Source organism: Lampris incognitus, chromosome 4 (genome assembly GCF_029633865.1).
Source record: "Lampris incognitus isolate fLamInc1 chromosome 4, fLamInc1.hap2, whole genome shotgun sequence".
Classification (NCBI taxonomy): Eukaryota; Metazoa; Chordata; class Actinopteri; order Lampriformes; family Lampridae; genus Lampris; species Lampris incognitus.
The window spans coordinates 32,063,555-32,091,488 of record NC_079214.1 but is presented as its reverse complement, the minus strand read 5'-3'; the positions used below and the strand labels follow the sequence as shown (position 1 = coordinate 32,091,488).

Below are 27,934 nucleotides of genomic sequence, written 5' to 3'. Positions count from 1 at the left end.
ATTCCGTTTAATATTCATCATAATGTTAATCTAATTACCTATCATGTATTCATGTAATGGAATGTGCTCAAAAGTATGATTCAGGCATGATAAAATAATAATGACATTAAAATAAATCAAAACATTTTTGAACACCGATTACACACATTCTGTGTGTTACTGCCTTTTGCATTACTGGGGTAATATTGTTATAGTGCTTGTGGCCATGTCTGGTTAGTGCAATACTCTCCAACTTACTTATGAACTTTTATCCAGGAAGAGAAAAGCCCAAGCATGGCGTGACAATCCTTCCTTGCAGTCCAAAAGATCTGCAGACAATGATGCGGTTTCGTCGATGAATGCAGATTTTCATTTTTATCTTATCATCATTCTCTATCTCTGTATCCATATTTCGGGGTGTGGGAGTCATGCTAAAAATCTTATCTCTATGTGGGAGGGTGTAGTGGAGTGTGTGTACAGTGAATGATAAATGTAAGATGTATATCTTATTGTGGCACTGGGTGTGAGTTATGTTTGTCTCCCTTGTTGTACTGTAAACATGGAAAATGAATAAACAGAATTTTCAAAAATAAATAAATAAATATCGGATTCACCATTTAGAAACTATCACTTTTTTTTAAAATATAGTCCCAGTATTTCAGACCACTTAAATTATTGGGACAAGTTAACATTATAAAATAAAATAAAATATTTAAAAGTTAATAAAACAAGTCCACTGATTTAACTGTAATCAAGTGCTCATAAAACCATAAGCGGGGGGGGGGGGGCAATCGGTACTTTGTCCTGGTGCTCCCTGGCCAGTCTGCTACTGACAGGGTCAATAATAGAAGCTAAACGCTGAAAAGCTGTACTTTAACCTCATATGAAATTGTTTGATTTCAAATCTGAATGTGTGTAGTAGCCTGCATAGCCAAATGAAGAGAAAATGGGGAACTTTATGCTGTGTGACAGCTGACACACACCCTCAACTAGCCGATCAATTAACTCCTGGTTTTTCCCTGTCCTTGGCAGTCCACGACACTGCAACCATCTTTTTAGTTGCAGGTTACTGTGCACCTCAATTTACGATGTAAACTTTGCGCCAGGAACATCATTCGGGGTTAATATTATCGGATTTATGGCAGCATATACATGAGTTGGTGTTGTAAACACAGCCATGCTGTACTGTCTTAACATGCTCTGCATGTCTGACTTCCTGTGACGTGTCCTTAGCGACAGCGATGCTGTGACATCACTCGGACGCCACCCCATTGTGATTTGAATCAAACTGACAAAGGCGATACAAGAAAACCTTACTAAAAAAAAAAACAATTAAAATGAGTAAAAAATCAACTTAATCAGAGTCGTAGTAAAAAGTTTGTAAATAGAAAAAGCAGTTACCTACCACTGGTTTGTGAAAACAATACTATAAAACTGACCAGCCAAGTACTCCTGAGAGAGCACTCATTTTTGCGTTGAGGTGATATGTGGGAGTCTGAAGAGGGTTGTTTATTTCAGTTTTGAATTATGTCAAGTAACTTATTTTGAGCCAGATGCTTTAGTATAGTCTAGGTATAGGTCTCCAACTGATTTCTCCCCAGCATTAATGTAGAAATGCTAAGATGAAATGTCATGAAACCAGTTTCATAAGTTTAACAAAGTTCTAAAATGAAATTGAAACTATTTTTTGTCCCATATTGCATCAGGTACCTGTGTATCCCAAGCAGCAAGTACAGAAACTTTACCAAGAATGGAGATTTTAAATAAAGGATGTCTCTCATGTAAGTCTCATTAACCCAGATGTACACATTCAACAACTAAATAAGCAGGGAATCTGTTCAAATGTGTGTGGCCTTTCATTCAAACCACATTACAATATTTAAATTGACTGAATAGAGGGGCATCCAGGTGGCGTAGCGGTCTATTCTATTGCCTACCAGCACAGGGATCGCCAGTTCAAATCCTCGTGTTGCCTCCTGCCGAAACTCCTCACTGTCAGGTGAAAAGAAGTGACTAGTGACTCCACGTGTATCGGAAGAGGCATGTGGTAGTCTGCAGCCCTTCCCGGATTGGTAGAGGGGGTGGAGCAGTGACTGGGACGGCTTGGAAGAGTGGGGTAATTGGCCAAATACAATTGGGTTGGGTAGAGGAGAGGGGAGGGGATGACTGAATAGTTCCCCCATCTATTGCTGAAGGTGTGCCGGCAGGTAAATCACACAGAAGTCTTTTTAGAATTACTGCAACGGGGCATCCCATCATGGTGGAAGAGTAAGAGCAAAATCAAAGTTTTAAACGTTAGTGCATCTTTCGCAACGATTCTTTTAGGAGGGATGGTCTTTTTGCATCTATCAACCCATTTTGTGCGTTCTCTTCATTGCCGTTTTGCCAGAGAAATTAAAAGACAGCAGTATTACAGATGCTGGAGACTCCTATTCTGATGACATGGCAGAGTCCATTCTGTTTATTTATTTATAATTGTTTTGCAATATGTGAATGTGTTGTTTGATTTATGTATCAAGAGATCTTTGAATTACAAGCCTTTGTGTAAGCCTTCATACAACACTTTGTCTCAAAAAAAAAAAGGCCTTTGTTTCAGTCAGGGTGTAGTTTGCATGTTGGTTGGGGAGAGAGGAGAATTTGGGATGGCCTGTCTGGTCATCGAGGTACAACTGTGCACAAACCTATCTGTCTGTTAACATGTGTGTTTTACCAGGCTAGCCTTATGCTATCATACTCCCACCACTCTGCATGTGTTTGCTTGTGAGAAAACATTTGAATATTTATTTTTACTTTACAAAGGGATTGTCAAAAACTAAGGCCTACATGTAAGAAGGGCTTTTAATTCAGTGTGGGGCAACTGAAATGTTTTTGCTTAATAAATCTTGCACTATGTGCAGAAACATAGAGCCTATGTTTTATGTGGTATGTATTTGTGCATTCTGTGTTACTTTGTCCTATTCTTCCTGTTACTTGGGTACGTAGCTGAGCCAGACCTAAACTAGGTACAAATTCCTAGCACATGGGTGCTTAAGTTTTGAGGCTATAAATGCACTTTGTAATGGTATATATTTGATAAATATTCACTTAGGGGAGACATGAGCAGTTATTTTGGTGCAGCTTGAGAAGGCTTTATTTGCTCATTCCCCCTTTGAGAAAAATGTTTATCTGTTGGATTGCTCTTCTCCCAGTCTGTTGTAATAGACTGAGTGTTAGCACACATTCCCACAAAAGTTAACACAATGGAGGATGTTTCTTCTTGAATATTTATTGAAAAAACATCTGGGAGTACTGAATGAACATGTTTGTAAACTTCAGCAGGAAATGCATGTAACAGAATGGCCTTGGTATCTGGCTGTCTTTGTCTATGAACTTTTCAGCTCTTAGCAGGTCTCGGGACAAACATTTGGTTGTAATGTTTTACTTAGAAGCTAGGTGCAATACTGAATTACTGTTCTTAGAAATAATTAGTGTGACAATTTGCTATTTCAATATTATATCAATATAACCAGTTAAAAATCAGAAAGAAGTCATAATTGGATGTTTCGGTGGCCCACCAGTTGTCACTTATCATGTTGGCTTTGGCTCAAGTGCAACATTCATGGAATCAAATTTGGCAACGAGCTCTGTTGCCTCTCTCTCCCTCCAGTCCCTTCAGTTGGTTTTTCACTATCCTATCTAATTAAGTAAATAAGATAAGTTGTAATTTAAGTTAACCCCCCCTAAATATAATGCTAAAATTTCCAAAAACCACATCACACCATCATCTGCTGATGTATTTTTGTCATTATAAGTCTCTGTCCTCCCAGTTGATGTGGACATATGCACTAAGGCGAGATGCAAACTTGTACACAAGTTTACCTTCTCTGGGCAGTTCCAATAATTTTGACTGCATTTGGGCAACAGGATGATGAGAATGTTATGGCCAACTCTTAATTGCAAGAGGGTTCAAAATATGTTTACACTGCAAACAAGAACTCAAATCTCCCAAAGCAACAGCTTGGTCAGAATCCCAACACCGAAATTGCTTTGAAAGACCATCAAATTACCGTGTGACGCTCCAATGAAAGCTACATTGTTTAAGTCAAGAGGGCATGCCAGTATGTTGTGTATTCCCCTGCAGCCTACCATCTACTTTGGTGCGAAGGGCCTGTTTTTGTGTACTGCACTCCTGTGCAGTTTATTAATGCAGATATAATTTCACTGTGTATGTGGTGGGGTAAGCATAAAACTTCAAGGAAGGTAGAACAATAACTGTCTTTCCTCAAAACTGTGACCAGTGAAATGAGATCTAGCTGCTCTACAAGTGGTCTGAGTTTGGTGTTGGTGTGGTGTATGTGACAGTGGACCATGGCGAAGCTTGGCTTGGAACAGGATCTCCTTTTCAGTTTGCTTTTGAGTGTCTGACTCTCAGACTGAGCAGTACCTGTCCATTTACCTTCTTACTTCCCGCTTTCAACCATTAGCTTAGTCGATGGATGAACAGACAGACAGGTGGACTGGTGTAAGAAGTCAGCAATATAGGCCAATAAGAAATATGCTTTGTTTTTGCTGTTATATTTGTGATACTGTTCAATAGAATGAGCTCTTGTTTAACTAAACAAGAGGCTTGGCGTTTGTTTTTCAGTACAGAGTAATGGGGTCAGTGTTTGCTGAAGTGTTGACCAGTCAGAGAGCTCCTTGATATCATATTGACCAACAGAATCCTGGTTTTCTGTACAGTGCACATAGCTGTCTGTGCGTAGGTTATACAGGAAGTCTTCACTACCGTCTGGGGAGAAACGCACAACACACACCACGTATGAGCTCTCAGCATGTACCAAAGAGGAGGGATTTTACATGGGACTGTTTTTTTTTTCTTGCCAGCAGCACACACACACACACACACGCACTCTCTTTTTCTCTCTCTCTCTCTCTCTCTCTCTCTCTCTCTCTCTCTCTCTCTCTCTCTCTCTCTCTCTCTCTCTCTCTCTCTCTCTCTCTCTCTCTCTCTCTCTCTCTCTCTCTCACACACACACACACACACACACATTTAAATTGACATTTACACACTATTATCTAGAGCGATTTACAAGAGAGTCAGCAAATAAGTGCATTAGTGTAGGTGCGGCTAGATCAACAAGCGATGGAGAAGGAGAGTCACGGTATAAAGTAGATTTACATTGCCATATTTCAATAAAACAAATGATCATAATAAGAGCTTAAAGTAACACATTCACACATACATATGCACACAAATACATGGTGTCCTACATTGCCAGTGGTCACTGAATGTGCTCGCTCGGCATCCTCTCTGCTCTCCACCGTGGTTCCAGTACTCAGCACTGCTCATCTGGTCCACTAGCTGCAATGCACAAGACAGTATGAACACACACACACAGCATCCAGTCAGTAAAGCATACTAATAAGTCAACTGCCAAACCTCACACCTGCTCAGGTAGTCTGTCAACTCAACCAGACATGAGGCTATATCACACTTGCAACAGATAATAAGTCAGTCGATCAGGCTAGCTTCAGTTTGGGGGTCAGTCATTTAGAAACTAATTCAATCCGCCAGTGGTAGATCAACATAAAACAGTTTGCCAGTCTGTCCTTCACAACAACAAAAAAAAAAGAAGAAAAAAGAAAAAAGAAAAAAAACAATCAGGTTTCACATCATCTACTCAGTTAGTCATTCAGTCATTAATTTTTCTGTCCTCTGATGAATCAGAGGTCCATCACCTTAAAAACAGCCTCGGTCTGCTCCTGGTCCTCTGGCCTGGTCTCCCACAGCTCTGCACAACAGTAATGACAATATCATCATCATTATCAGTCAACAGGGGCGAACCATAAAGACTATCACAGGAACAATGACAAATCTGCAACAATAACGACAGCACAACTAGGCAAATATAACAACCACCACCAACAAAACAACAACATGTAACATTACATTAATGGCGGCATAAGAAAATAAAAACATTGTGAGCTCTGTTGACCAGCAACACCAAACATTTTCATTGCTGTGTATGTGGGAGCTCTCACCGTGTGCTCGTGTATTGCCATATGTATCCTCTGCAGGGATCCCCATCTTCATACTGTGCTCACTCAACATTGAAGCGTGGGTTGTGTTAAACATGTTTATTGTGTCTGAACAGTGTTTTGTTGCAGTGGATTGTGAGGTGTGTAAGGTGTATGCATTGTACGTGTCGGGTTCTCCAACCACTCCTGTACTTGTCTGTCTGTCTCTGGACCTTTTGGACAACCGCAGTGCTGGAGGAGAGAGCAGAAGGAAGAAATGGTGGGAGAAGGAAGGTGGAAAGTGAATATGTCCTCAATGGGTTTCAATAGCTTGCCCTTCTTCAAGGAGATTTTGTGATTCTGTCACTCACTAAAACAACTCCATCGACATGAATTACCACCTTAAACTCTCTAAGGGTCAAAGGAAATCCCTGCAGAAGAGAGGAAGAGAACCTGCGGTTGAAGACCGCTTGACAACACCTCTGAATTTAAGCATCAGTTTGCATTTGTGTTTTTTTATGTACACTATCACACACCTTCCCTATATGAGTGAGTGAGTGAGTGAGTGAGTGAGTGAGTGAGTGAGTGAGTGAGTGAGTGTGTGTGTGTGTGTGTCTGATTGAATGATAAAACAAAATTACTCTTGTTACCCCTCCTGCGCCTGTGTTTTGGTATGCTGGGCAGCATCCTATAGACCCTGTAGGCGTTGTTGCCTCTCTTCTTGCTCTGCTCCCGCAGTTCACTGATGTCAGGCAGGGAGTTTAGGGCACACCGGAAATTAGCCTTCCATGTCTTTGGGTCCGGCTTGTCTTTGGCTGGATGGTACCGCCCTGATAGACAGACAGTCAAGCAAGCAGAAAAGTGAACAAACACGAGTGTGAGTGAGTGAGTGAGTGTGTGTGTGTGTGTGTGTGTGTGTGTGTGTGTGTGTGTGTGTGTGTGCGCGCGTGCACTTGTTCCATGTTTTTGGGTTTGACGTGGACTGTCCCCAGGAAGTATTAGAAAATAAAATAATAAGAACTAAAGCTATATAGATTCTCCATGTAAAAATTGCTTTGTGCTTTTCTATTCACAGCTTGAAATCTCAGACTAAATTGACTGGTGTGTAATTTGAACAGCTGAACAAGATCATTAAAAACAACTTGAGATTGCTTGACTCGAAGAAATTTAAGCCTCAGTGAGTCATAGGACATGAACACAATGAGGCCAGAGGCACCGGACAGACAGCAGGGCCACAGCACACCCTAGACAGCTTGCTTTTCCTGCAAAGGGCTCACACCCACAGTCACTCACATGCTTGTTGTTGTTATCATTGTTGTTGTTGTTCTTATAATAAGAATGATAATAATAGTAATAATAATGACTGATTTTGTTTTTATCATTTCTTATTTCACACCTTATTTCACACCTTTCACACTGTCATCATAGTTGAATAAATTGAGTTGGCTTAAAATGAAATTGGACTGGTAATCCACTCCATATTCCATATCTGTCATTATCAGCAGTTACGTTTCCATGGTTACAAACAGGCATGGTTGTGCTGTACTTTGACAGCAACATGATAACTGTACTCAGACACACAGCCACTGGACTGAAGCGTTCCCATGATGTAATGTGTGTATACATTGGCTGTGAACATCTCCCCAGTCACCCAAGGGTTAAGCAACCACTTATCGGATGACAAACCCTTCTGGGAAAAAAAAGAAGAAAGGAAAAAAATTGTTAGGGAAATTCTGAAAACAGGCAACATCTGGAGAACATATAGTATGTTGATTTTCAAATTTTATCCTGAGAATAAAGATAGTAGGAGAAAGAGCAAAACAACATAATGAATAAAATAAGTTGAACTCTACAATGGCCTGTGCATGCAAACAAACGCCAAAGTAGCACAACACAAATGAAAAATTGAACGCTTATCAAGAAATTACAAAACACAAGTAAGGACGGTAACGTGCAACAACAAAAAGGGCACAGAAAAACAAAAGGGGTAAAGCAACTGCAAGAAGAAGAAAAAAAGCAGAGCAAGTGCAAATCACACATGACAACAGGACGAAAATGTACGTGAAAAAGCCACAACAGAAGAACAAAAAGCAAAGCAACCGCAGCATGCACATTTCAGCCCACACTAGAGATGTTTCCCTACAACTTAAACAGCAGGGAACCAGTCGCCTTGGCATCTCGTGGCTTATATGATGACAACAACAGGTTTTGTTAATACATCTTTCAAAATTTGAATTTGTCTGTGTTGATATAACAGCTAGCTAGTCTAAAACATTTCTATAGCATATTAATTATTACTGAGTACAATTCTTTGAAACGTAATCAGTTTCGTTATGGACTGCATTTTTGGAAAGGCCATGATCTTTTCCATTCAGTTAAGTGGCTGGGGGCATGAATGTCAAGGTATAAATGTGTCCTGCTCTTCTATGAGATTTGTCTCTCTTGTAAACCTGTAAATTGAGACGTAAAAGGATCATACTGCTTTCTTTCTCGAGGCAGTGAAGAGAAAGCATAGGGGGGTAAAGTTGGGGCAGGTAGGAAAGTATACAGGTATGGGATTTGGAAGGGTTTTAAAAGGAGATACAAAGATGTAAAAAACTGGTGATTAAATGAATTCACTTCCTTGTCTTCTTCATATTTTGATTTATATACTGTATACATGGGCGGCACAGTGTTTAGCGTGGTCCCCTCACATCAAAAAGGTCCTGGTTCGAACCCCAGGGTTGTCCAACCTTGGGGGTTACCCAGGTTGTCCTCTGTGTGGAGTTTGCATGTTCTCCCCGTGTCTGTGTGGGTTTCCTCCAGGTGCTCCAGTTTCCTCCCACAGTTCAAAGACATGTAGATCTGGTGAATTGGCCATACTAAATTGTCCCTAGGTGTGAATGTGTTGGCCTGTCCAGGGTGTCTCCCCGCCTGCCGCCCAATGACTGCTGGGATAGGCTCCAGCATCCCGCGACCCAAATTTGGGTAAGTGGCTTGGATAATGGATGGATGGATACTGTATACATACTGTACATTATTCATTACATACTATATTCATATTTATTGACATACATTACACCTTGCATTTTACTGTATTATTCTGCCCTTTCTGGTTTTAGACTTCAAATTGCATTTCATTGTCTAAATTTGTTGATTTTGAAATTTCTGGGTGGCACGGTGGTGCAGTGGTTAGCGCAGTCACCTCACAGCAAGGAGGTGCTGGGTTCGAGCCCCAGAGCAGTCCAACCTTGGTGGGTCATCCGAGGTCATCCTCTGTGTGGAGTTTGCATGTTCTCCCCTTGTCTACATGGGTTTCCTCCGGGGTTTCCTCCCACAGTCCAAAGACATGTAAGTCAGGTGAATTGGCCATACTAAATTGTCCCTATGAATAAATGGGTGTGTGTCGGCCCTGTGATGGCCTGGCAGCCTGTCCAGGGTGTCTCCCTGCCTGTCGCCCAATGACTGCTGGAATAGGCTCCAGCATCCCTGAGAGCAGGATAAGCAGTTAAGATAATGAAATTTCTGGGTGCTGAACACTTATCATTATTGACTTTTTCCAAAAGTAAAAAAAAAATAAATTCGGATATAGCCACAATTGTTTCTGGGAGTTTCCTCCCAGTGATGTAGAATATTAACCAGGCTTGCACTGGCCATGCTCAAGGGTGAGATACAACTCCTGTTAATGTAATAATAATAATAATATCAATAATAATAATAAATAACAATCTCATCTCATCATCAGCCGCTTCTCTGGGGTCGGGTCACGGTGGCAGCAAGCTAAGTAGGGCACTCCAGACGTGCCTCTACCCAGCAATGCACTCCAGCTCCTCCTGGGGGATCCCAATGTGTTCCCAGGCCAGACTGGACATGTAGTCCCTCCAGCAAGTTCTGGGTCTACCCCAGGGTCTCCTCCCAGTTGGACTTGCCCAGAAAACCTTCAAAGGAAGGTGCCCAGGAGGCATCCTAATCAGATGCTCGAACCACCTCAACTGGCTCCTTTCGACGCAAAGGAGCAACGGCTCTACTCCGAGCTCCCTCCGGATGTCCAAGCTCCTCACCCTATCTCTAAGGCTGAGCCCAGACACCCTACAGAGGAAACTCATTTCAGCCACTTGTATCCACGATCTCACCCTTTCGGTCACTACCCAAAGCTCATGACCATAGGTGAGGATTGGAACGAAGATTGACTGGTAAATTGAGAGCTTTGCATTCTGGCTCAGCTCCCTCTTCAACACAACAGTCCAGTACAACGTCTGCATTACTACTGATGCTGCACCAATTCACCTGTCAATCTCCCGCTCCATCCTACCCTCACTTGTGAACAAGACCCCGAGATACTTGAACTCCTTCCCTTGAGGCAACAACTCATCCCCAACCCAGAGGGGGCAATCCACAATTTTCTGGTAGAGAACCATGGCCCCAGACTTGGAGGTGCTGACTCTCATCCTGCCCATTTCACACTCAGTTGCAAACTGCCCCAGTGTGTGCTGGAGGTCGCGTTCTGATGAAACCAATGAAACCTCATCATCCTTGAAGAGCAGAGATGCACTTCTGAGGTTTCCAAAATGGAAACACTCCTCATCTTGGCTGCGCCTTGAGATCTGGTCCATGAACATCACAAACAGAATAAGAGACAAGGGACAACCTTGGCAGAGTCTGACACCCACCGAAAATGTGTTTGACTTTGTGCCGAGAATACGGACACTGCTCTCACTTTGGTTATACAAGGACTGGATGGCTTGTAGCAACCACCCCAGTACCCCATACTCCTGCAGTACCCCCCCCCACAGAGTACCCCAGGGTTCACAGTCGTAAGCCTTCTCCAAGTCCACACATGTAGACTGGCTGGTCAAACTCCCATGCCTTCTTCAGCACTTTCACAAGGGTAAAGAGTTGGTCTGTCATTCCATGGCCAGGATGGACTCCACATTATTCCTCCTGGATCCGAGGTTCAACAATCGGTCAGAGCCTCCATTCCAGTACCCTAGAGAAGACTTTCCTAGGGAGGCTGAGTAGTATGATGCCTCGATAATTGGAGCACACCTCTGGTCCCCTTTTTTAAACATGAGAACCACCACCCAGTCTGCCACACCACAGGTACTGTCCCCGACCTCCACGCAACACTAAAGAGGCGTGTCAGCCAAGACAGCCCAACAATATCCAGAGCCTTCAGCATCTCAGGGCAAATCTCATCCACACCCGGCACCTTGCCACCGAGGAACTTCTTAACTACCACAGAGACCTCTGCCAGGGATATGGGTGGGGCTTCCCCCGAGTCTTCAGACTCTACCTCCTCCACTGAGGACATGTTAGCTGGGTTCAGGAGCTCCTCAAAGTGTTCTTTCAACCGCCAAACAACATCCCCAGTCCGAGTCAGCATTTCCCCTCCCCGGCTGAACACAGCCTGAGTCAAGCCCTGCTTCCCCTCCCTGAGTCGCCGGATGGTTTGCCAGAACTTTCTTGAGGCCAACCAAAAGTCCTCCTCCATAGCCTCGTCGAAGTCCTCCCACACCCGAGTTTTTGCTTCCATGGCCACAGAAGCTGCCGCCCTTCTGGCCTCCTGGTACCTGTCGTCTGCTTCAGGAGACCCTTGGGCCAAACAAGCCCGAAATGCCTCCTTCAGCCTGACGGCTTCCCTTACTGCCAGTGTCCACCAGCAGATTCTTAGGTTGCCACATCAACAGGCACTGATGACCTTATGACCACAACTCCTACCTGCTGCATCTGCAGTAGAGGGTTTGAACATGGCCCACTCAGACTCCATGTCCCCAGCCTCCCTTGGGATAGACAAGAACTTCTTCTGGAGGTGGGAGTTGAAGACCCCATGGGCAGGGGCCTCCACCAGACATTCCCAGTTCACCCTCTACATGTCTGAGTTTGCCAGGTCTGTCCAGCAGCCTTCCTCGCCATCTGACCCAACTCATCATCGGGTGGTGATCAGTTGACAGCTCTGTTCCTCTTTACCTGAGTGTCCAAACATACAGCCGCAGATCTGATGATATGACAACAAAGTTTATCATCAATATTTGGCCTAATGTATTCTGGTACCAAGTACACTTATGAACTACCTTATGATATGATAATAATAATAATTCATAAAAGCTTACACTTGAAGTGTAAGCTTTTATTGATGCAGGACATTTGTTCCTCTCCTGGGGAAAGGTTGCCTGCACCGAGACCTGGCCATCACCATTGACAACACCGTGGTGACGCCAACTCAGACTGTGAGGAATCTGGGTGTGATCCTGGACGACCAACTGTCGTTTGCTAAAAACGTTGCATCGGTTGCTGGCTCCTGCAGTTTTCTCCTCTATAACATCAGGGGGATTCGGCCATTCCTCACCGACCAGATGGCACAGGTGCTCATCCAGGCTGTGGTCATCTCCTGGCTGGACTACGGCAACTCCCTCCTTGCTGGCGCCCTGGCGTCGGCCATCAGACCTCTGGAGCTTGTTCAGAAAGCAGCATCTTGTCTGGCGTTCAACCGCCCTAAGTTCTCCCACACAACTCCCCTTCTCATGTCCCTACACTGGCTCCCAGTAGCTGCTCGCATCCAGTTTAAGACTCTGGAGCTAGCCTACAGGGCAGTGAAAGGAGCAGCTCCTTCCTATCTCCAGGCCATGGTCAAACCCTACACCCCTGCCCAACCACTTCGCTCTGCTGCCTCGGGATGCCTGGTTGCCCCGTCGCTCAGAGGCCCTTGCTGCCGATCGACCCGGTCACGGCTCTTTTCTGTCCTGGCCCCACAGTGGTGAAATGAACTCCCCACTGATGTCAGGACAGCGGAGTCGCTGCCCATCTTTCGGCGCAGGTTGAAAACTCATCTCTTTAAGAACTACTACCCTGCTACTTGTTCTTAGCACTTATTGTATTCACTCATTTAAAAAAAAATCACTTTCTTGCACTTTTACTTTAGCACTGGTTTTGCTCTTAGATGCTTGTTTAGATGCACTTTTGACCTCTGATGACTAGTAGTTCTCCTAATTTCCTACGTTAAATGCACTTATTGAAAGTCGCTTTGGGTAAAAGCGTTGGCTAAATGACTGTAATGTAATGTAATGTTTTTTCTGAAAGGGAGCCTCAGAGCTACAATGCTGAAGACGGTTATTTTTGTTTAACTGACTGACACCTACGGTGATACCACTGGTTGCATCTCGGTGTTTGGCCACTTCACAGCCAGGACTTCTATCCCAAATGCAACAGTGCTGTTCAAAATCAGCACTTCCTTCACTGCTGAGCTGCAGAACCATGACAGAACCTGAGCTTTGGCTACTAATGTCTCTCTATCTGTTGGTAAAGGTCTTCTATGAGGTTGGTCTGCCATATTGGCCTATATTTAACGACAACTTGGCTTCTTTGTTCCACGATGACTGTTATGTTCTCCCGCATGATGAAGATGGAAGACATTATGCACCATATCGGTTTTCCGAGGTAAGTCCTACCTAAGGGTAGTCATGTCAATGAGACACTGAAAAAGCTTTCATGATTTAGTTCTTTGTGGTTCAGCTATGGTTTTGAAAATGACAGCAAGAGAAAATATCTCAAGCTCATTTGTTTGTATGTAAACGTTCAGGATTGTAGCTTTTACTGTGAAATGATGTCACCCAGCTGTGCCAGCGTGTGTGAAACCTTACATTAAGAGATACTTAAGAGTGCTGATGTGTGGTGTGTGATGATGGATGATGGCTCAGAGGAGCAACCAACCGCAAAACAGGTTAGGGAGCTGTTAGCATATACTCACTGTGTGTGTGTGTGTGTGTGTGTGTATGTCTGTTTGTGTATGTGTGTCTGTGTCTGTGTGTCTGTGTGTGTGTGTGTGTGTGTGTGTGTGTGTGTTAGTTTCATTCAGTACCAGTATGCATGGCCCAACTCCTGAACAGCGTAGCGTCTCTGTCAATATTCCAGCCGTGACGAGCTGCATGTTTCCAAGGGATCTGGAAAACTTTTGCTGACTGGAGAAAGAAGAGAAGAGAAGAGAAGAGAAGAGAAGAGAAGAGAAGAGAAGAGAAGAGAAGAGAAGAGAAGAGAAGAGAAGAGAAGAGAAGAGAAGAGAAGAGAAGAGAAGAGAGGAGAGGAGAGCAGAAGAGAAGAGAAGAGAAGAGAAGAGAGGGGAAAAGAAAAGAGAAGAGAAGAGAAAAACAGAACTGAATGAAACCAGAGAACATAAACGGAACAAAATAAAATACACAGACAAAAACAGGATTTGAAATAAAACAAGAGAATTAAATGCAATACAATAAAATAAAAGACAACAAAATAGAAAATAAAGGAGGACTAGAATAGAATAGAATAGATCTGACATATAGAGAGCTGACACTAGGACCGACAGTAATTTAGGATTAGGATTTCTCTGTGTGTGCGCATGTGTGTGTGTGTGTGTGTGTGTGTGTGTGTGTGTGTGTGTGTGTATACCTGGTCAAGCCAGCGTACGCCTGGGTATTTCCCAGACTGGATTTGTTCCTCAATCCATGGCCTCAGCCTGAGACGACCTAAATGTTTCATGCTGTACGCACATTTGCACACACACTCTTTCACACAGAGACATGCACGCAAACATTTTACTTTTGCAGGGGTGAGCAATCTTATTCAGGAAGGGCCGGTGTGGGTGCAGGTTTTTGTTCCAACCATGCAGTTACACACCTGATCACACTAATCAACCAGTGCAGTCTTTGCTGAGGAACTTGGTTGGGAGACACAGGTGTGTAACTGCTTGGTTGGAACAAAGACCTGCACCCGCACCAGCCCTTTCTGGATAGGACTGCCCACCCCTGCATCTCATTGTTTAGCTATTCAGCACCCGTTTTTAAGTAAGAGGAGACATTTGAATTGTTGTGGATACATTTAAGACAGAGCACACACTTAAGACAGAAAACTGTTTTTAGAGCTGCTAACAGTTATATTTTTCTGTTTTGCTTTCTTCTAATCAAATTCTCTGCATTCCTCTCTTTGGAGAGCCATGACTCTTACCTTGGCAGCCGTTTGTTCAGGTTGGCATGCAGACAGGTGTTTAGTCCCGGTGTTTTACACAGCCAATGTGCAATGAGACAGACTGATGGAGAGACAATCAGCCAAGCCAGATACAAATGCAGATGTGAAGTCAGTCCAGATGTACAGACAGTAAAACCAGACAAACAGAGAATTAGTCCAGGTGCATAGGACAGACAGGTTAAGGAGCGTGCTTTGGTAGGCAACAAATCTCTTTAGTGATAACAACAAAATTCACAGGAACCAAGATTAAATCTGAGCTCACTATTCCTCCTACTGTGTCTTCACCAATAGATTCACTTTTGCAGTCATGATGAGCCCTCTCGTCCTCCAATAGGAGTTCTTGCCACTGAACAGGTCCCTCCAATCACAGGAGGACATGAGATGCTCCAGCCGAGAGAGCGGCTGAATATGAGCGTGATTTGTCAGGAGTGACACAGTAGTGGAAAACACAACCGTTAGGACGTCCTACAGTATTAGCGGCACTGGACTGGTATGTGGCGTGTTTTCTCTCATCATAGCTTTGAACTGGTACACTTATGAATAAAAGTGTATTCCGTGAGACCTGGAAGGGTATTACTGGGCGTGGAACATTTATGCTTAGAGCCAGGTTTGAAAGAGAAATTTCATTCATGTGTGACTTGATCAAACATTTTTGCCTTAACGGTAACATGACTGAAATTTTTTGACAGACCTGAATATAAAAAGTGGTGACTGTTATCCTTCTTGGCTGTTGATAAGTATTAGTTATTGTTTTTCTACAAGCATAGCACTTTGTTGTCATGGGATTCTTTTGAATCCCTGGAGCCTGAAATGCCTTTTACCATGTCTATGATGCAGATGAGCAACTTTAATAACTGATGAAAGTTGGTATTTAGTGCATATTACATGTCACACATAAATACTACATCAGTAACCACCTAAAATATGGCTTGATATTCTGTAATAAACAGACCAAGGAAAATACTACTCAGTTATCAGGACTACCTTGTCCTTAAGTCATCTTATATTGCAGTCTTATATTGCCAACACTAAAATATTTTTTGTTAACCATGATATTCTTAAGGGAATCAAAGCTAAAATACCATCCGTTTGAAAAACCCTGTATTTATACTGCTGCATAGTGTGCATGAAAGGGGTGTCATGGCGTCTTGGATCATAATAATAAAAAAAATCTAAAGAATATTGCATGAAAACTTTTAATTTATATCTAATTTTTGTTTGTTTATAACCATGGTGTCAAGACCAGGCATGCAGTTCTCTGGAACCTCCTCCACTGTTCCACAGAAGAGGTATGAGGAAATCATTACCCAATCCAGCACACCGCCGCTTTTCATGTGGGGTGAAAGCACACAATTCCTCTTTTGTAACAGAAGAAACATTCAGTGAATCCTAATATAATTTTGGCACAGCATTGCAATTCCACAAGTGTCTAGATGGCCCATTCAGTGAATACAAACATGTTTTTTATTTACATGAGATACTTAATTTAAATTCAGGAATTCAAATTTAAGACGGGAAGAAATGGAAACTGATGATCCGCTGTGGCGACCCCTAACAGGAGCAGCCGAAAGTAGTAGTTGACTTAATTTAAATTCAGCTTGATAAGATGTACTTTATTAAACCCCATGGGGAAATTCATCCTATGCATTTAACCCAACCCAACACACACTGACGCTAGAAGCAGGCAGCCACTGTGCAGCGCTCGGGACCAACTCCAGCTCTTCTTTCCATTGCCTTGCTCAGGGGCACAGACAGTTAACCCTAACATGCATGTCTTTAGATGGTGGGAGGAAACCGGAGCACCCGGAGGAAACCCACACAGAAACAGGGAGAACATGCAAACTCCACACAAAAATGACCTAGGAAATCCTGGGGTTCGAACCCAAGACCTTCTTGCTGTGAGGCAACAGTGCTAACCACTGGGCCACCATGCTGATGGAAGATATCAGTCCCTACCGTTTACTAAACTGGTAGGCTTGACAAATTTTACAAGAGATATGTGGATTTAAAGTTGAAATAGAGACAACACCAGACAGCTGAATAGTTGTTTAATAATAGATATGTGGAATAGCTGCACTGGAGCATATTAAAGTCAAGCATTTTGTACTTTTACAATATTCAACTACAAAACCAAGTACATTTCTGAACAATTATTTTTACTGCTATATCTTAAAACAAAGTACAAACTTTTGTTTTAAACCTTCTGTTTTTTTCTTTTTCACAGACATGCCAGCAGCAGTCATAATAATCCAGAAATGTATGCAACATGGCAAACTGAAAAGAAAAGGGTATTCATTAAGTGCTAAGCAGTGATAATGGAAGGGTCTAAGGGCAGAGAGTTATATTGCTGTAAAGCAATATAACCTGTAATTTGTGATAATGTGCTATACAAATAAAACTGACTTGACTTGATAACTGAAAAAAGTGACAAACTATGGTTACCCCCCACCCCCCACCCCAAAAAAAACAGCCAAGTAACAATTAAGGCAGTAAATATGATGAACCAAATGAGCCACATTGTGGGTTTTACCATTACAGGAGGACTCCAATCACCCCGAACAACCGTCTGTGCTCTCCCATGGGCAGAAAGGCCAACCATCATATGAATGTCAATGAGGCCAACCAGCTTATATGGTTTATTGTATTTCAGAGCAGTAGCCCACCTACTAAAAGGGGAGGGTCTTTTTCCTCAAAAAGTTGACCTTTTTATTCCAAGCATAGGATACCTTATGCAAAGCAGGCTTTGTGCTATGATGGCTATAAATATACTGTTATTTTCTTATACTAAAACTTGTAATTTAGTGGAAGCATCATCAAATAATGGATACTTCAGGCTTAACAACATCAACTGCAGCTTGGTTTCATTGAATACACTTTACGTAGACTTTTTGGGCCACTAAATGTTTTGGGGTAGGTTGAACAAGTCCATTTTATTTATACAGCCCAATATCACAAACTACAAATTTGCCTCAAGGGGCTTTACAGCAACACAACATCCTGTCCTTAGACCCTCGCACTGGATAAGGGACAACTCCCTGAAAAAAAAAAAGCCTTTCAACAGGGAGAAAAAACAGGAAGAAACCTCAGGGAGAGCAACAGAGACAACAGGCCAACAACCCACCCCTCATTGGTAACACCCAAGTGTAACAATGCTGAGTTGTTGGTCTGGAAATAATTTGAAGTGAAATTATTTTCCTCACTAAATATTACTAAAAAATTTTACTGTGAGAAAACCACATTCACTTTTTTTTTTTTGGATTTCTTCCCCCCTTTTTCTCCCCAATTGTATCTGGCCAATTACTTCACCCTTCTGAGCTGTCCCGGTCGCTGCTCCACCCCCTCTGCTGATCCGGGGAGGGCTGCAGACTACCACGTCTCCTCCAATACATGTGGAATCGCCAGCTGCTTCTTTTCACCTGACAGTGAGGAGTTTCGTCAGGGAGACATAGTGCATGGGAGGATCACGCTATTCTCTCCAGTTCCCCCTCCCCCCTGAACAGGCGCCCTGACCAACCAGAGGAGGTGCTAGTGCAGCGACCAGGACACATACCCACATGCGGCTTCCCACCCGCAGACACGGCCAATTGTGTCTGTAGGGACGCCCGACCAAGTCGGAGGTAACACGGGGACTCGAACTGGTGATCCCCATGTTGGTAGGCAATGGAATAGACCGCTACGCTACCCGGACACCCACCACATTTACTACTGAATGTGTATTTACAACCATTGAAGCTAATGGGTTGTTTGAGGGTTCATGAATCATACCGTTTGCATTAACAGGTTAATCAGAGTGATGATAAACATCCCACAGTGAATACTGCAAAAACCCATTTCTTGTAAACATTTTTAAAAATTGCAAAAAATATGCATTATGAACTTATTTGTACCCATATCCTCGTATGACATGAGCAATTAAAAAAAAAAAGTCCCTGCTAACTACCCGACCACACCTGTACTCATGTTTTATATCATTCAAAAACACAATTTTATCCTGATTCTCCATAGGGCCCAATTCTATCTGGTGTTTGTAGGAGAATGCTAAAATAAGCACAAGAGGAGCACAAGAGAAGCACAAGAGTCACATTGTTTTAAGGGCTTATCTTTGTCAGCTAGTGTCTTTTCTCTGCCAACAGACAAGTACCAACCAGTGGGAAACACTCTAATGTGCACATCTCCTGCAGAAAACAATCACAAAAGGCCAAACTAATGTAGAAAAAATTTATGCACATTGATAGCCACTGTCAGTGACTATCGTTTCAACCTGGTCAGTGGATACACCTGAGAGAAAGGGTCTGTTAAAATCAGGAGCACATTTTCCACCCTGGGAATTGTAAATAATTTTTTTAAGGACTGGCACCAAGAAGTTTTGAGGGATCTGATTGAAGAATTCCTTTGGGTATTTTTCCCCCTGTTCTCCCCATTTACTACCGCTCTGCATTGGTGCCAACATGTCTGGCTGTTTCACTAGACTCTGAAAAGCTTGATAGTCATCGTCAGGTGGGGGTAAGCTGCATAACGTGATAGGCAGAGTGCCGTAGCAGGGGTTTGTATCAGATATTGTCTGTTTAGTGTACATATCTAAGGTCTTCTGAGTTGATGCGGCTGTAGTGTCTCCGACTTCCTCATTGACATTTTCTACATGTGGATCATGATCAGAAGACACAGACAAGCTAGATGACAAGTTCTCAGAATCTGCATCACATGCATGGTAAGAAAAGTCTGTTTGCATATTAGATGAAACACCGACAAGTGTTAAATCAAGGTCTTGCTGACCTGTAACACGACAAACCTGCACCTGTGGATCTGGACAGGTGTTTCTCAGACTTATACCCTCACCAGGATGGTAAGCGGGGTCACAAGTCACTCCGGTTGATGACGGCGTCTCCAAGTTTCCACTCATAATTTGGTTCCGACAACTGGGAATGAGAATGGAATAACTCCTGTTGTCATAGCTGAACAATCCAGGAGAGCCCTCTGAGTTGTCATCTCTCAAGTAACAAGGATTGCAGTCAGTCAGACCACTAATTCTGTTTGATTCTTCCACAGAACTTTTGTTGGGTGATGATATCAGCAGGAGTTGGGGGAGGGCTTTGCGGAGGGCATCTTGAACGTTGGCAATGATGTCAACAGACAGCGTGTCAGCATAACCCAGAGAGGACGAATCAGTATGAACTTCATTGCTTTGCTGATGACTCCCACTACTAGTGTCTGTTGGACAATACTTTGACCTGAATAGAGATACAAAACATGAAGTTAGAATGCAATCATACAAGTAGCAATCCTAACAAGACAGATTAGGTTTTACTGTGACAATTCTTCTGCAATACTTACCATGCTTTGCCTTCATTTGGATCCTCTTTAGGGAGATCAACATAGATGGGGGAGATGACTGTTTGCGAAGGCTGTAAGAGCTGTAATATTGGTTGATAAAATCAAATGAAAGATTAAAATTCAAAGCAATTTCATTTTGACAACACCTATTGAAAATCATATAACACTACAATGAAATAAAAACCTTGTATTTTCAAAAGTAAACACTTAAAGACTTAAAAAAATTAAGTGTATTTCTCAATATGATAATTGCAGGAACAGTGATATTGTTGAATAATCGATAAGAATGAACAAATCTGTCCAAAGTTTAAGTTAACATTGCAGAGAGCCTCACCTTTTGTTCACCTGGAGTCACATATATAAGAGTTTTGTTTGGGTGTTTGACAACAATGTCCCACCACTTTGCTTTGAGCCTATGATCAAAACAGTGGACAAATCAACTTTATAAGAATGACAGACAGAAGAACAGAGAAATAAAACTGCTCCAAAAGAAGAAACAAATTGCAAGGTATGAAAAATTGCTTTCCACATGTAATGTAAAAAGAGTATTTTAGTGAAAATTACTTACCTAACCCCACAGACAAACACAACACTGGTGATGAAGACGGCGGTAACGCTAAGGCCAATAATGATATTCATCAGTAGGCTTTGAAAAGAAGCAGCTGTAAAGTAGAGAATATGAAAAAAGGTCCTGAATGTCTTTCCTTCACAGAAAGTTTCCCTTCTGACTGGTAGATAGATGTACATTCTCAGTTTCCGGTACTACAAATAAGAATGTGCTATTGGAGAAAAAGCCAAGGGCATGCAAATTGTTTGGGTCACTGTTGACATGTTGCCCCAATGGAGTTCAAAATATATGGTTCTGATAAATTCTTCAGAAAAATAATCCATTCTTAGCTAAATTTGTACAGCTCACTTAAGCGTTTGAATGAGCAAAACACTTTCAGCAGTCTCTCAAATTGTGTTTCCTTCTACAAGCTTGTCTTATCATAACGGCTCCATGATCTCTGGGCACCTCTCTATGGGATGGTCCAGGCATCTCTGCCTGAAACGAGGACTTCATGGGTTCATGGATGGGTTAAATTAAATACATCCCTATAGGGGGTGTAGCTGTGATGACAGTTAAGGCTAGATTACTAGAATATTACAAGGCATTGAGAATAATGTGTTTATTTAAATCATCAACGTTTTAATCCAGCCAATTCAGTTATCCACATATGAGGAACAGGGCACCGGATAGTGTAATACAACACTTACATTATGACGGTTTCAGAAAACAGTTCTTGTACATTAACTGTGTGTAAATATGTTAAGTCGTCCTCCGTTTGTGCTGTATTTGCATATTTTCAAATGCCTAAACAATATAACTTCAGTTGGGTCTCTCCTGTTGAAACACTACCACTCAACTTTTTCATCCAGGAAGGCTTTACTACGCTTTGTGCTTCAAAATGTATGCGACACTTCAACCTGAGTTTTATTTATTAATTTTGAGGTCTGTTCACATTTGAAATGGGCAAAAATACAAAGTAAAATCAGATTTAGAAAAGACAAATTGTTGTCGTGGAGAGTCTCGATATTCTTATTTTCTCTCTACAAATCAAAACTTTCACTTTTTGTGGAATGATCAAATTTTAAGTAGTCAAATATATTTTACATTGCATCCTTATTACATATATAGACAAATAATAGGGTGTAGTTTGTGAAAGACTGTGGTTGCCCACATAATATAGCCTCTTTTAGAACATCATATTGTGATCAAGAAGATATACTGTGGTCATGTGTGACAGACCCATAACTAAGTAAACACAAAATCAACATTCAGTGTTTCTGCTGAATAGAAAAAAAAATGGATTGTTATGAACCTACACTACCGTTCAAAAGTTTGGGATCACCCAAACAATTTTGTGTTTTCCATGAAAAGTCACACTTATTCACCACCATATGTTGTGAAATGAATAGAAAATAGAGTCAAGACATTGACAAGGTTAGAAATAATGATTTGTATTTGAAATAAGATTTTTTTTACATCAAACTTTGCTTTCGTCAAAGAATCCTCCATTTGCAGCAATTACAGCATTGCAGACCTTTGGCATTCTAGCTGTTAATTTGTTGAGGTAATCTGGAGAAATTGCACCCCACGCTTCCAGAAGCAGCTCCCACAAGTTGGATTGGTTGGATGGGCACTTCTTTGAGCAGATTGAGTTTCTGGAGCATCACATTTGTGGGGTCAATTAAACGCTCAAAATGGCCAGAAAAAGAGAACTTTCATCTGAAACTCGACAGTCTATTCTTGTTCTTAGAAATGAAGGCTATTCCATGCGAGAAATTGCTAAGAAATTGAAGATTTCCTACACCGGTGTGTACTACTCCCTTCAGAGGACAGCACAAACAGGCTCTAACCAGAGTAGAAAAAGAAGTGGGAGGCCGCGTTGCACAACTGAGCAAGAAGATAAGTACATTAGAGTCTCTAGTTTGAGAAACAGACGCCTCACAGGTCCCCAACTGGCATCTTCATTAAATAGTACCTGTTAGAGCCTGTTTGTGCTGTCCTCTGAAGGGAGTAGTACACACCGGTGTAGGAAATCTTCAATTTCTTAGCAATTTCTTGCATGGAATAGCCTTCATTTCTAAGAACAAGAATAGACTGTCGAGTTTCAGATGAAAGTTCTCTTTTTCTGGCCATTTTGAGCGTTTAATTGACCCCACAAATGTGATGCTCCAGAAACTCAATCTGCTCAAAGAAGTGCCCATCCAACCAATCCAACTTGTGGGAGCTGCTTCTGGAAGCGTGGGGTGCAATTTCTCCAGATTACCTCAACAAATTAACAGCTAGAATGCCAAAGGTCTGCAATGCTGTAATTGCTGCAAATGGAGGATTCTTTAACGAAAGCAAAGTTTGATGTAAAAAAAATCTTATTTCAAATAAAAATCATTATTTCTAACCTTGTCAATGTCTTGACTCTATTTTCTATTCATTTCACAGCATATGGTGGTGAATAAGTGTGACTTTTCATGGAAAACATGAAATTGTTTGGGTGATCCCAAACTTTTGAACGGTAGTGTACATTAACTTAAAGTGATTTTTTTATATATATATACTTACGGGTTTTGAATTCATATTCTTGGCTTCTGTCACTGTGCTGTTTACCAAATATTAAGCAGCTTCTAACACTGACCACATATTCTGTGTTTGGCTCCAGGTCTCTCTCAAGGATTTCATAGGATGACAAGTCAGTAGGTTTTGACTCCTTGTAGGAAAAAACAAGAATTATTTAAGGATAGCATGCTAGGTAACTTTTTCCAGTGACTGTTTTTTTGTTTGTTTAGCATTTATGACAGCAAAAAAAATTTTCAATGCCACTTAATCACAAAGAATAACAGATATCACATTACCAACCAAAAAAGACCAATAAACCATACCACTGAAAATGCAAACATCACAAGGCAAATTATTAAATCACCTTGTTAGTCTGGGGCCTGACAAACAAACTGACAACAAAAAGATATTGAAATGAGGGATGACTCAATTGTAATGCTACTACTACTACAAATCACTCCCGATACTCTTCTCCACCCACTCCACCCTGCCTGCACTCTCTTCTTCACCGCTCTTCCGCACTCCCCGTTACTTTGAACAGTTGGCCCCAAGTATTTAAACTCATCCACCTTTGTCACCTCCACTCCTTGCATCCTCACCATTCTGCTGTCCTCCCTCTCATTCACACATATAGATTCCGTCTTGCCAATTGCAGTACTATTCATTCTAAATAAAGTTAGATGGCCTACTGATGATCAGCCTAAAATTTTAAAAAAAAGAAAAGCTTTTTGCATCATCTGTATGCCACCAAAAATTGTAATGCAAGTCCTCTTCTCTTCTGACAAAAAAAACCCAAAACCCTCTATTCTTAAATACAGCTCATCATTGGTAGTAAAATTCAGCTATACAAGCCTTTATCATCTTTCATGTTCACCACCGTTGACTTTATTATTCTGCCATCAACAAGTCTCATTCACATATCATGCTTAAGAAAACTCCCTACCCAGTAATTTAAGTCATACTGACAAACAAAAATTACGAGCTATGTTGCAGAGCCTTTAACAGACTGGCCAATGTAAAGCGCGGCCTTAGACATTCATGGTTGTTGCAAAGTGTACTTCCGATACTAAAAGTGATTGGAATTAGCCACGTCTAAACAATCGACCCCTAGTCTAGAACAGTTTACCTCTTAACTTTGCATTAGGGTCAGTGTCATCTTTTGAATAACTTGTTAAAGTTTCCATTCCAATCGGCATTACTTCAATCAAAAATGTTGGGAAAACAACTCGAATGCACAATAAATCAAAAAAGACATGCTTTTATATGTGTTTCCACTGAATAAATTGATTTTACGCAACAATTACTTCATCATGCCCAACAGTGATGTCAAGGGAGAGGTGTGACATTCAAAAATTCTTGAATTTTTGAATGTCGCACCTCTCTTCCCCATTGGATGTTGTGCACGTGATGTGCATGATGAGGCAGTAAATGGTATGTTCTTTCACAGTAGCTTTATTGACAGCTGATGATTGATTATGGCATGAAACAGGCTTGTACTGTCTCATAAAAAATTTATTTGACTCACTGGATTATTTTTCTCCTTATTTGTTGAGCACTTTCCCTGCCATTGAGTGTTTCTTTTCACAAAGTTTTACATACACACACACAAACTTACTTTCATGCGATGTCATTCATACATTCACATTGCTGTTATTTTTCTATTGTTGCTATTTTTGTTATAATTTACTACCTTTTTCATAAGTATATGCACTTTGGCCTCTTTTTTCCCCTTGGTATGCAAACTGTCACATTGAAGCAACTAACAGACAGGATGACAGAGGACTATAATATTCCCCTCAATAAAAGATGTATTTGTTAACCAAGGACTTAGGTAATACAGTCTCTTTTATGTGTTGAAATGCAGTTATATGCATATTATAATACTGACTGCCTTGTCAAAAGAGGAGAATGTTTATTTACAATTGCTTACCATGTTTTAGTGCTCTAGGCAAGTACTCCGAGTGTGCAGGTCATAGCTACAGTACAGTACTTTAAAGAATGCACTGCATTAAGCAGGTTACCAATAATCACACCCTGTTGTATCAGCAGTGTGGCTACGAGTAGCGCTACCTACATAAAGTAGCCAGTTCAAAAAATGAAGTACGTACACCCAGGTAACAACAACTCAATACTATGTCTAACAACATGCATATACATCTCTATCATGCAAATAAGTGTCTGTGATATTTGTCTTACCTCGCGTGTTTCTCCTTTCTTTCGGTAAGTGACCACTGCAGTCAAGAATTTATCAATGGCTGAATTGTAATTTTTCTTCCACATGACTTGAAAATTACCATTTTGTGTCTTTTTCACCGAGGTGATTGTTGGAGCTTTGGGTTTAACTGGAGAAACAGCAACAAGATTTACAGTTGGACCTTTGTAATAGCAGGATGAAATGCTACCTACACTACCTACTTATTGGAAATCCATCCTAAAATAGATGATATTCCTTTTGTCTTGAAACATGTACAACTCCATCCTTTAAAAGAAGAAAGTAAAGAAGGAAAGCTCTAGTCTATTATGTACGACACAATTTCTGAAGGTAGGCATGGACAAAAAAAAAGAAGACTGTTGACACGTACAACGTTTGTTTGAAGACAAAATTAGTTCTCTTTCTGACCGAAATCTTTTTCTTTCTTTTTTTTCCCTAAACGTTGGATGATCAAAAAAAAATCCACTTACTGGTGTCTGTGATATTGATGGTTCCATTCCTTGGCGGTTTCTCAGCAGTCCGGAGGGTTGCTGTGTATTGTTGCCCAAGAGTAAAAGACATTTTGATGGAGCAGCTACACTTACCGCTGATATGCTCACTGGGCTTGAAAGTACAATGTTTCGTTCTGTTCATTCTGTGAAATTAAAGAGAATCATTTTCAAAAAATATGTTTTGAAAATATTTCATCTCTTCCTGTTCTGTCATGTTTCAAAATGTGATGTTTCAAAATTGCTGCTGCAGTGGTGAAAACATCTATCACTATGGATCACGTAATCGGCGTTTGAGGCCTATTTTCACAATACAGTTTGTAAAACTGCGGTTGACGGACGAGATCAGGCAGGAGTCTCCGTGGACTATGATGTTTGTGGATGACATTGAGATCTGTAGCGAGAGTAGGGAGCAGGTTGAGGAGAGCCTGGAAAGGTGGAGGTATGCATTGGAGAGAAGAGGAATGAAAGTCAGTAGGAGCAAGACAGAATACATATGTGTAGATGAGAGGGAGGACTGCAGAATGGTGAGGATACAAGGAGTGGAGGTGACGAAGGCGTATAAGTTTAAATATTTGGGGTCAACTGTTCAAAGTAATGGAGAGTGCAGAAGAAAGGTGAAGAAGAGAGTGCAGGCAGGGTGGAGTGGGTGGAGAAGAGTGTCAGGAGTGATTTGTGACAAGGGCACTAGCGAGAGTTAAAGGGAAGGCTTACAAGATGGTTGTGAGACCAGCCATGTTGTATGGTTTGGAGACAGTGGCACTGACCAACAGACAAGAGACGGAGCTAGAGGTGGCATAGTTGATGATGCTAAGATTTTCATTGGGAGTGACGAAGAAGGACAGGATTAGGAATGAGTATATTAGAGGGACAGCTCAGGTTGGACGGTTTGGAGACAAAGCAAGGGAGATGAGATTGAGATGGTTTGGACATGTGTGGAGGAGAGATGCTGGGTATATTAGGCGAAGGATGCTGAATATGGAGCTGCCAGGCAAGAGGAAAAGAAGAAGGCCAAAGAGGAATTTTATGGATGTGGTGAGGGAGGACATGCAGGTGGCTGGCGTGACGGAGGAAGACGAGGGACAGGAAGAGATGGAAACGGATGATCCGCTGTAGCCACCGCTAACGGAAGTAGCCGAAAAAGAGGAAGAAGCTTAAAAAACTGCGCATTCTGATTCAGTTCATACAAAAATAATAAGTAAAATAATATAAACTCACTCGTCTACGAGAGTCAAATTGTATTCATTACAGTCTTGATCGGCTTTTTGTGTTAACTCGCAGGACATCAAATTCTCATAGTCGTTGACACATTGGAAATTCTGGCTTGGCTCATTTTCAGAACCTGAAAGAAATGCATACATCCAATTAATAAAGAATAAAATCAGTCACCCCTCATGGAATTTATCGTATTGCTTCTGTTTCAAGTTTTCCTTCGTTGGTCTTTACCAGAAATGTCCGTCGCCAAAAGCATGTTTCCCAAAATAAGCAGAGTAAAGGAAATTCCTCCACGTAGGAGCCTGGAACCAAACAAAACGACATATGTGATAACTGCAGTCAGAGCTGCTGCTCACACTTAGGGTTCGACAAACACGAAGAAAAACACGTTACCTTGCACACTCCGTCGGGCGTGTCATCTAGACGGGATTTAGTATAATTATTTTCCTTGAGTTCAACAGACACAGCCACGGAAAACAGGTTTCATAGTATGACAGGCGGGTCGCGCCTCCTTTAGAAAAAGTGCGTTTACTGTAATGGTTCCGCCTCTGCTTATTTCATAGGAACTAGTCCTCATTTCCTCATTTTATCCTGGGGGAGGGGAGCGAGGAAAGTCGTCACGTCGGCAGGATATCGCGTGTGAAA

The 27,934-nt window shown here is 41.7% G+C and overlaps 2 protein-coding genes across 4 annotated transcripts; both read right to left on the bottom strand.

The window, feature by feature from the left end:
* Positions 1-2,339: 2,339 nt before the first annotated feature.
* irf1a (interferon regulatory factor 1a) lies at positions 2,340-14,564 on the bottom strand. Of its 2 annotated transcripts, none has more exons than XM_056278467.1 (7): positions 14,371-14,564; positions 13,811-13,910; positions 6,618-6,806; positions 6,001-6,228; positions 5,698-5,750; positions 5,230-5,320; positions 2,340-4,747 (listed from the first exon to the last, which is right to left on the bottom strand). In XM_056278467.1, exons 1-7 carry the CDS (start codon positions 14,458-14,460, stop codon positions 4,569-4,571), a joined length of 930 nt encoding a protein of 309 aa, XP_056134442.1. In that variant the 5' UTR covers positions 14,461-14,564; the 3' UTR covers positions 2,340-4,568. The 2 variants fall into 2 exon arrangements, with proteins under 2 accessions (XP_056134442.1, XP_056134443.1); XM_056278468.1 differs by having other exon boundaries at positions 6,627-6,806.
* On the bottom strand, positions 14,464-27,822 carry LOC130111319 (uncharacterized). 2 transcript variants are annotated; one of them, XM_056278466.1, is made up of 12 exons: positions 27,683-27,822; positions 27,521-27,591; positions 27,293-27,416; positions 26,057-26,220; positions 25,571-25,716; positions 23,381-23,525; positions 20,846-20,939; positions 20,612-20,690; positions 20,278-20,357; positions 19,736-20,174; positions 14,926-15,007; positions 14,464-14,486 (listed from the first exon to the last, which is right to left on the bottom strand). In XM_056278466.1, the coding sequence occupies exons 1-11, from the start codon at positions 27,706-27,708 to the stop codon at positions 14,966-14,968; spliced, it is 1,410 nt and encodes a 469-aa protein (XP_056134441.1). In that variant the 5' UTR covers positions 27,709-27,822; the 3' UTR covers positions 14,464-14,486; positions 14,926-14,965. The 2 variants fall into 2 exon arrangements, with proteins under 2 accessions (XP_056134441.1, XP_056134440.1); XM_056278465.1 differs by lacking the exons at positions 14,464-14,486; positions 14,926-15,007 and having other exon boundaries at positions 16,979-20,174.
* Positions 27,823-27,934: the final 112 nt, after the last annotated feature.